Here is a 9,834-nt window from a genome sequence, read left to right as displayed (position 1 = left end):
TCAAATCTCTGCGGGCCCCATTTTCTGGATGCTTCTTTTTAGGGCGGCCTTGACGTCCGCGTTCCTCAGGCTGTAGATGACAGGATTGAGGATGGGGGTGATCACAGCATAGAAGAGGGACAGCAGGGGGTCCGTGGTTGGATCATAGCTGGCCTTAGGGCGGATATAGATGAAGATGGCAGTGCCGTAGAAGAGAGACACCACAACCAGGTGGGAGGAACAGGTGGAGAAAGCCTTGCGGCGACCAGCAGCCGATGGGATGCGGAAGATGGTGACCAGGATCCTTCCGTAGGAACTAAGAATGAGGCCAAAGGGGCACAAGATGATAAGGGCAGCAGCGAGGATAATTTGCAGCTCGTTGAGCGAGGTGTCTCCACACACCAACTGCAGCACCGGCTGGATCTCACAGAAGAAGTGAGGGACCGCGTTGGGGCCACAGAAGGGCAAGGAGAAGATGAAGGATGTGTGGCCCAGCCCCACTAGAGCCCCGCAGGACCACGCGGCGCCCGCGAGCTGCACACACACCCTGCGGCTGAGCAGGACCTGGTAGCGCAGGGGCTCACAGATCGCCGCATAGCGGTCATAGGCCATGGCAGCCAGCAGGCAGCACTCGGTGGCACCAAAGAAGAGGAAAAAGAACATTTGCAGAGCGCAGCCGGAGCGCGGGATCTGGCGTCTGCCTGTGAGCAGATGGTGCAGCAACAAGGGAACTGTGACCGAAGTGTAGCAGATCTCCAGGGCTGAGAGGATGCGGAGGAAGAAGTACATGGGGGACTGCAATGCTGCGTCTGTTGAGACCAGCGCCACGATGAGGAGGTTGCCTGCCACCGTGAGCAGGTAGACGACCAAGAAGAGAGAGAAGAGGATGCTCTGCAGGTGGACCAAACGCGAGAAGCCCACCAGAACGAACTCAGTCACCAGGGAGGAGTTGGTGCCCATCTTGCCCTAGCCTTTGGTCAAGAGGGAGGGGCGGAGAGGAGCCGCCACTGTGTGTGCTTGGAAGGGGTAGAGATGACCTCTCTGCCTGGGGACTCCTTTTTCTTTAGTATATCAGGGCCTTAGAACTGAGACATCTAGGCACAAGCCCATGTTATACCCAGGTTACCCTAGGGACCTTGGGTGCATATTTGTTTCTGGTTTCTCTGCACTGTTTTCATCCTCAGAAGTACACACTGAATTTAGAGTCTTCTGCTCTTGCTCAGGATTTGTCTGCCCGGTCTCTCTCTCTCTCTCTCTCTCTCTCTCTCTCTCTCTCTCTCTCTCTCTCTCTCTCTCTCTCTCTCTCTTCCTTTTATTTTAGGTCTTAATTATATCCAGAAAGGCCCAGAATTCACCATATTTCAAACTGGTCTGCAATTCACCTCGATCCTCTTGCCTCAACTTCCAGAGCACAGAGATCACCATAAATCATTACACCCAGCCTTTCCATACTTTTTTCCCCCCCGTCGTGGTGGAGGTGGACATTTCTTTCCCCGATGAACCCAGAATTTGATTATGGTAAAAAAAAAAAATCCTATTCCAAGTCAAGGGAATTTCCTGTCCTGTTTTTCCTCTAAACTCGTTATCTTTTTTTCTCCTCTCTCTCTCTCTCTCTCTCTCTCTCTCTCTCTCTCTCTCTCTCTCTCTCTCTCTCTCTCTCTCTCTCCTCTCAGTGCTTCTCTTCTTTGATCCATTCTTTACCATCTTCCAGAAGCCTCTCTTTATTTGCTATTATCTTACCTCAGCTAGAGCTCACAGTCTCCATTTGGCAGGGAAGACGAAATAATCACCTCTCTCAGGCAGCTGCAGGAAATAAAGCTATTAGCTGATTAGAGGAGTGAAGAGCTCTCTCCTAAAAGTGCAATGGAATACAAGGTCTCTTTCAGTTGCTCATCTCTGCACCTTGGTGCTTCTCAGACTCATCCTTTTATATCACGATTCATACAGAGTGCCCAGACCCTGTCCACAAACCGTGTGGATGCAAACACCAACATGTTGCAGTCCTAAATCTACAGAAGAGTAAATTAATACTCTCAGAAGCCAGGTTCATTCAAGGTTACAAATGCATCATATATTATGTACATACACAAACGTCATTACAAATAACAGGAAAGTCACTACATATAATAAAATATACACAACTAAAAAGACAAACTTAAGCAGGTACAAAAATTTGAATTTATGCTATGCAAAAATATAAATGCCCATTAGAACCATGAGCCCACACATTGGTCCTGCTGCAGGTCGGTCTCTGATTTATTTTATCCTGGATCTCCCAGTGTTTTCCTGTGCATCTTCTGCATAACGCTTTCCTACTTGGGGAAATAGTCACTGATAAAGGCAGGTAGTACCTGATGACTGACTTATTTTTTCACCCTTCTGCAACATGGGTCCCTCAGCAGGAGGTTTTTCTTTATGTCTCTAAGGACCCGAGTCTCCCAGTACATTTTTGTTTTCCAATCGGGAGAGCCTCACACAACTAATTAACGTTATCTTGGAGTCTGTTCCTCAGGTGTCAAGAAGCGTAGGATGACCTGGGAGAACCTTCTGCAGACGACTTCAAGGGTTGTGGGTCTCTCTCTTAGCTCTCATATACTATTCTTGGTTATCCATTTTTATTTTTCCCCCTATTCTTTTCTTCTTTCCGTCATCGTAGATATCACTGCATCTACAAAACCAGCAATTCTACTTATCATCAATACATTATTTATTGCCATTGTTCGGTAATGACTTTACTGGGTGTGAGTGTACATGTGTACATGCGTTCAGGTGTCCACATAAGGAGGTCAGAAGTTGGTGTTGGGTGTTTTTGTATACTGTATTTTACCTTATTTTATTTTTTATTTATTTATTGAGACAGGATCTCACTGAGGTTCTGGCTAGCCTAGAGCTCATTATGTAGACGAGGCTATCCTTAACTCTTTTTTTTCCCTTTTTTTTTCTTTTTTTCGGAGCTGGGGACCGAACCCAGGGCCTTGCGCTTGCTAGGCAAGTGCTCTACCACTGAGCTAAATCCCCAACCCCTACCCTTAACTCTTTTAAGACCACCATTACGCCATTAAACAAGTCAAGAAGGGCAGGGAACCTCTTTGCCAGTGTTTGCTGCCCAGATTACAGACCTCCTCTTAAACTATACTTGCAGAATACTAGATTCCTCCAGCCATCTTTCTCTTCCTTGCTTTTCTCTCTTACTCCCTTCCTCTCATTTATCCCTAACTCCTTTTCTCTTTCTGTCTCATGTAGCCCAGGCTGCCTACATATTCTTTATGTAGCTGAGTGTGGTTCTGAACTCTTCTCTGGTCAAAGCCTCTACCTTCCAAACGTTGGGAATACAGGCATGCACCCTTACGCTGGGCTTTAGCAATTTTACTCTCTAACGTGATAAATATTGATCGATATAACCCACATAAAATTTTAGAGTGCCTTAACTCGTAAGAGCTGTGGAAGGCTTCCTAATTTGAAAGGAGAACGTGCTGGGAGAATCAACCCCCGAGAGACCTAAAGAAAATCCTCCTGCTGAGGGGTCCATTCTAAAGTATAAGCCAGTCATCAACACTACACAGGTGATGTCCAGTAAGGAGTTTGTATCCCTATGTCAAAAGACAGTTGTTTTGAATGTCATAATCACAAAAGTTTAACATCTCTAGAGTGTAATTTTGGAAATATTTTCAAAACCACTCTAAAGTCATTTATTTACATTTTCGAAGGAATATCTAGTTTAGGAACATAAAACATTGGAAAACAGGCTACTTTATTTCACAAGATAGGCAAAAGTGTACAAAATTTTGCATGTATAGCACTCAGCTCAAAAACCTTCATGAAGCTCACACAGGTATAACACTTATGAATGTATATTGATACAGACATTAGTCAACAAGCAAAGTATCTAAACATATTGCTATGGCTGGCAGCTGTGTGCACAGAGCTTTATACCTGTAAATATAATGGTTTTTGACTTTCAGGGATGTTAGGCTTTAGAGATTTTGATCTTTCAGGATTTTGGCACTAGAGTTTGTGCCATTCACAAGTTTCCAAGTTACAGTCCCCACCGATGGTGAGGCAGCACCTCACGCAGGTGCTCATAAGGCCTGGAGCCTTCTTGTTGACCCTTTAGTATAAAGCACATGGAAGATATAGCACACAGTTATCATTGTGCTAGTCTTGGAGATGAGGGCTCAAGTCTCAGATGCCGAAGGACACAGGGAGGTCCTGTTGAGGACACACTTCCTGGAGACTAAAAATAAACAATTATTTGCCTTGCTAGCATTTAACATTTTTGTTCAGTTAATAGGATAGGTTTGCTTCTGTATGTGGTTTGCTCCTTCTCACAGTTTTCCCATTCTCTCTCTCTCTCTCTCTCTCTCTCTCTCTCTCTCTCTCTCCCCCTCCCCCCTCCTTCCCTTCCCCCCTCTCCCTCTCTATCTGTTCTACATAGCGCTTTACATTCTTATAAAATTATTTGAGGAAATTCTTTCCTAAGCTTACCAGTTTTACATTCAAAATCCTCCCTTTCATAGTATAGTCGTCTGTCTCTGCATTTGAGAATTATTTTGTTGGACATAGTTTATCTGCCCTTACTTCTCACTTCTTCCCATCCCTCCATGCTCATAATTCATACATTTGGTGTTTTCCTGACAGGATCTTCTAGGTTCTGTCTGTGTTTTGTTACTGTTTCACGTTTGCCATGATCTACTGATGATCATGATGACTGTTCTAATTACTCCTCTTTGTCTTCAAGCTGTGACATTCTGCCTGACACTTCTTATTTGACTTATTGAGATTTTATTTCCAAAATTCTTATTTGCATTTTTTTGCAGTATTGGTGCCTCTTTGTTGAATATGTTTTATTGTTTCCCCTATTGTTCTTCTTATTTCATTCATCTGTTTATTTGTATATTCTTTTAATCCATTCAGGACTTTACCCATGCCCTCTTTGAAACAGGGTTTCTCTGTGTATCCCTAGCTGTCCAGGAGCTCCCTTTGTAGAACAGGCTGGCTTTGAACTTACAGAGACCCATCTGCCTCTGCCTCCTCAGGCCTGGGATTAAAGGCATGCACCACCTTTCCCCTTCTGAGTGAGATTCATGCATTCTCTGTTAGGACTTCCTTATTACTAAGCTTCTTTGGGTCTGTGTTTGTAGCATGTTTATCCTGAATTCTATGGCTACTGTCCACTTATAAGTGAGTACATACCATGCATGTCCTTTTGAGTCTGGGTTACCTCACCCAGAATGATATTATCTAGTTCTGTCCATTTGAAAAATTCATGGTGTTCTTGTTTTTAATAGCTGAAAAGTATTCCATTGTGTAAATGAACCATATTATCTGTATCATTCTTTGGTTGGGGGACATCTAGGTTGTTTCCAGTTTCTGGTTATCAAGAATAAAGCTATGAGTATAGTGAAGCAATGTCCTTGTGGTACGGTGGAAAGTCTTTTTGGTATATGCCCAGGTATAGCTGGGTCTTGGGGTAGGGCTATTCCCAGTTTTCTGAGAAACCACCAAATTGACTTCCAAAGTGGTTGTACAAGTTGCACTCCCACCAGCAAAGGATGCTCCTTGCCAGCATCTGCTATCACTTGATCTTAGCCATTCTGATTGTGTATTGACGGAGTTTCAGGATTGTTTTGATTTGCATTTCCCCGATGACAGGGGACCTTAAATACTTCTTTAATAGCTTCCCAGACATTAGGATTCTTTTGCTGAGAATTCTCTGTTAAGCTCTGAACCCCATCTTTCAAATCGGGTTATTGTTGGAGTCTAACTTCTTGAACTTTTTATATAGTTTGAATATTAGCCCTCTGTTGGATTTAGGGTTGATGAAGATCCTATTCTAATCTGTAGGCTGCCGTTTTGTCTGATTAACAGTGTCCTATGCCTTACACAAGCTTTTCAGTTTCATGAGGTCCCATTTGCTATTTGTTGATCTTAGAGCCTGAGCCATTGGTGTTCTGTTCAGAAAGTGGACTCATATGCCATTGAGTTCAAGGTTATTACCTATTTTCTCTTCTATTATATTTAGTGTATCCTGTTTTATATTGACATTCTTGATCCACTTGGACTCGATTTTTGATAAATATGTATCTATTTACATTCTTCTACATGCAGACATCCAGTTAGACCAACACCATTTGTTGGAGAAGCTTTCCTTTTACTATTGTATGGTTTTGGCTCCTTCGTAAAAAACTAATTGTCCATAGGTGTGTTGGTGTATTTCTGGAAATCTGATTCTATTCTGTTTATCAACCTGTCTGTTTCTGTATCAATACCATGAGGTTTTTATCACTATTGCTCTGTAGTACAGCTTGAGATCAGGTATGGTTATTCCTCCAGAAGTTCTTGTATTATTCAGGATTGTTTTAGCTGTCCTGGGTTTTATGTTTTTTTTTTTCTGTATGAAGTTGAGAATTTGTCTCCCAAGAACTGTAAAGAATTGTGTTGGAATTTTGGTCGGAATTGCACTGACTCTGTAGACTGCTTTTGGTAAGATGGACATTTTCACTATGCTAATCCTAAGGATCCATGAACATAAGAGATCTTTCCATCTTCTGAGATCTTCTTCAATTTCTTTCTTCATGGTTTTGAAGTTCTTGTCATAATGATCTTTCACTTGCTTAGTGAGGGTTACTGCAAGATATTATGTTATTTGTGGCAATTGTGAAGGGTGTTGCTTCCCTAAATTCTTTTTCAGTCCATTTATCACTTGAATAAAGGAGGGCCACTGATTTCTTTGAGTTAATTTTGTAACCAGCTACTTTACTGAAGTTGTTTACCATCAGGTAGAATTTTGGAGGTCACTTATGTATACTATCATATCATCTAGGAATAGTGATACCTTGATATATTGTCTTAATGCTCTGGCTAAAACTTCAAGAACTATACTGAAAAGATAGGGAGAGATTGGGCAGCCTTGTCTTGTCCATGACTTTAGTGGGATTGCTTCAACTTTTCCTCCATTTAATTTGATGTTGGCTACTGGTTGGCCTTGACTCCCTGATCCCTCTAACACTTTTAACACTAAGAGGTATTGGATTTTGTGGAAGACTTTTTCAGCATCTAATGAGATGATCGTGTGACTTTTTTCCCCTTTGAATTTATTTATAAGTGGATTACATTGATGGATTTTCATATATTGAACCATTCCTGAATCCCTGGGACGAAGCCGACTTGATCATGGTGAATGATGCTTTTGATGTGTTGTTGGGTTTGGTTTGCAAGAATTTTATTGAGTACTTTTTGCTCCTATTAGGATGATTCATTAAGTCCCATTTATAGGGTTCAAACACTTTTCTAGCCCAAAGTTCCAAAGTTCCATATTCCACCAAACAACAACATGGTCAGAAAAATCATAGCAATACTCCACTCCCTGGTACCAACTTCTGTTTTAGTTCTTTTTTTTTTTTTATTGTTGTGAAGAAACAGCATGACCGAAGCTACTTGTAAAAGAGAGCACTTAACTGGGAGTGTGCTTACAGTTTCAGAGGGTGAATTCATGACCATTGCAGCAGGAAGATAGACAGGCACAGTGAAAGAGCAGTAGCTTGGAGCTTACACCTGATCCATAAGCAGGAGACAGAGCAAGAAATAGAGATCTAGATAGATAGATAGATAGATAGATAGATAGATAGATAGATAGATAGATATAGAGGTCTGGTGTGGGGTTTTGAAACCTTAAAGCCCACCTCCCAGTGGCACACCTCCTCCAACAGGGCTACAGCCCGCAATGTTGCCAAAACTTCTATTAATTAGAGACAAAGCATCCAAATATATAAGCTAATGAGGGGGAGGGTCATTCTCATTCAAACCGCCACACTAGTAATTAGTGTGAGGGCAATAGAAGGAAAAGAAAGAGGGGTTGGGGATTTAGTTCAGTGCTCAGTGGTAGAATGCTTGCCGAGCAAGCACAAGGCCCTGGATTCGGCCCCCAGCTCAAAAAAAAAAAAAAAAAAAAAAAAAAAAAAAAAAAAAAGAAAAAAGAAAAAAAGAAAAGAAAAGTAAATGAAAGGGACAGTAAAGAGGAGATGAGGCAGCTATAGCTAAAGGTAGACATGGTCTTCTGTGGGTCAGCACCTGGCCATTGGTAGGATTGTGGCCAGGATTTCCAAGTAGGAATCCACAGTAAAAGCCCAGGAATTCTAGGATAATTACTCTGCTCAAAACATAGCCTACCACCTTGGCATGTGTGAGTACAGGAAAGTAAAACATCTAGTTAGCATTACAGAAGAAGTGATTGATTTAGCTTAATGTGCAGATGAGATTTTTATAAGAAGGAAATAGGGGAACATGGGGCATAGGAAACACACAGACCATCATATCCTATCCAGAGTGGTGCATGTCAGGGGACAGAGCAATAATGGCTAGCAGAGTAGGTAGTAAATGGCACCACGGCAGTCAAAAACCATGTAGTTGGGACTGAAGAGATGGTTCAGTGGTTAGAAGAATTAGCTGTTCTCACAGAAGACTCAGGTTCAATTTACAGCACCAAATGGCAGCTGACCACTGTCTGTAACTCTCGTTCCAGAGAATCTGATGCCCCCCTTCTGGATTCTTTGAACATTTGCACATGCACATACTCAGGCCCATACACATGCATAAAATAACAAAAATAAATCTTTTAAAAGAGTCATGACAGCCAGAGGAGAAAAAAAATAGTCCTGAGTGTGGGAGCTGGGAACTGTGCCAGGTCCTACGGGGATTTAGAAAGTTGGAATGGACACAGAATTGTATGGGGGGCTTAACTAAGGAGAGACTGCAGAAGAAAATGCATGCAAGAGTGTGAAGGCTTGCATCCAGGGCCACAAGGAACATGACAAAGACCTTGCCCTGGAATAGCAAGAAGGCAGCCAGTAGGAAGAGGGAGAAGAAAGTAGCTGGAGTTGTGGCAAATTGCAAAATCACAGAACGAGGAAGTCAGTAACTACTGTGTGGTTGACTTTCTCCATTCACCTTGAAGGTCTCGGATATTCTTAGATACATGAGCTCATGAAGCCATACATATATGAACTCACCTCTGTAGGCTTAGATTTCCCAAAACCTACTTTAATAAAGGTTCTTAAACACTTCAACCTCCCTTCTAGCCCACCACCCACCACAGGTAGTGGGAAAGAACAGTTAATAGGAAACGGGAGTTGTGGACCTGTTTAGATAGAGTTCTTTGGGAGTTGTGGACCTGTTTAGATAGAGTTCTTTGGGAGTTGTGGACCTGTTTAGATAGAGTTCTTTGGGAGTTGTGGACCTGTTTAGATAGAGTTCTTTGGGAGTTGTGGACCTGTTTAGATAGAGTTCTTTGGGAGTTATGGACCTGTTTAGATAGAACTCTTTGGGGGTGATTTCAATCTTTGTTGTTAGTAAAACACTAACACAAGTCAGCCGCCGCAGTCCATTCTACTTGGCAATTATCCGTCATGAATCAGCAATGGTGGTTTGATCCAGAAGAAAGAACGAAGCTCGGCCAATGGGCCTGAGTCAGAGGAAGTGGCAAGAAGTCACTGGAACATCATAAAAAGTTCTTTGGAGAGTTACTCTCCGTGAAGTCACAACAAGCAAAGACTATCGAGGTAGAGCAAGGCAAATCAATGCTCCTCCCACCCCCACTGTCTAGGGTCATATTTATATTCCTTCTAAACATTACATGTCCTCTCAAGTGTCTGCTTCAGCAAAACATCCTCTCACCTGGGTCTGCTTCAGCAAAACATCCCTTCACCTGTCCGACCCAGCAAAACGTCATTTGACATAACTTGAGCTTCCAAAGAAACCAGAAATTTCTGCTTCACATCTCTGCTCCTCCTCTTGGAACACACGTACGCTCAGAGTAGTTTTGCATTCCCCTTTAACCCACTTCTCAGCTCTCTCTCT

The 9,834-nt window shown here is 42.5% G+C and overlaps 1 protein-coding gene across 1 annotated transcript; it reads right to left on the bottom strand.

The window, feature by feature from the left end:
* Or10c1 (olfactory receptor family 10 subfamily C member 1) lies at nucleotides 1–939 on the bottom strand. The gene is given in 1 exon segment (NM_001001426.1): nucleotides 1–939. A coding segment is annotated over 1 exon segment (939 nt).
* Between the last annotated feature and the right edge of the window lie 8,895 nt (nucleotides 940–9,834).

The sequence above is a fragment of the Rattus norvegicus genome, chromosome 20 (assembly GCF_021556685.1).
Source record: "Rattus norvegicus strain SHRSP/BbbUtx chromosome 20, alternate assembly SHRSP_T2T, whole genome shotgun sequence".
Classification (NCBI taxonomy): Eukaryota; Metazoa; Chordata; class Mammalia; order Rodentia; family Muridae; genus Rattus; species Rattus norvegicus.
The sequence above is the reverse complement of the archived record's forward strand: the minus strand, read 5'-3'. Positions and strand labels throughout refer to the sequence as shown.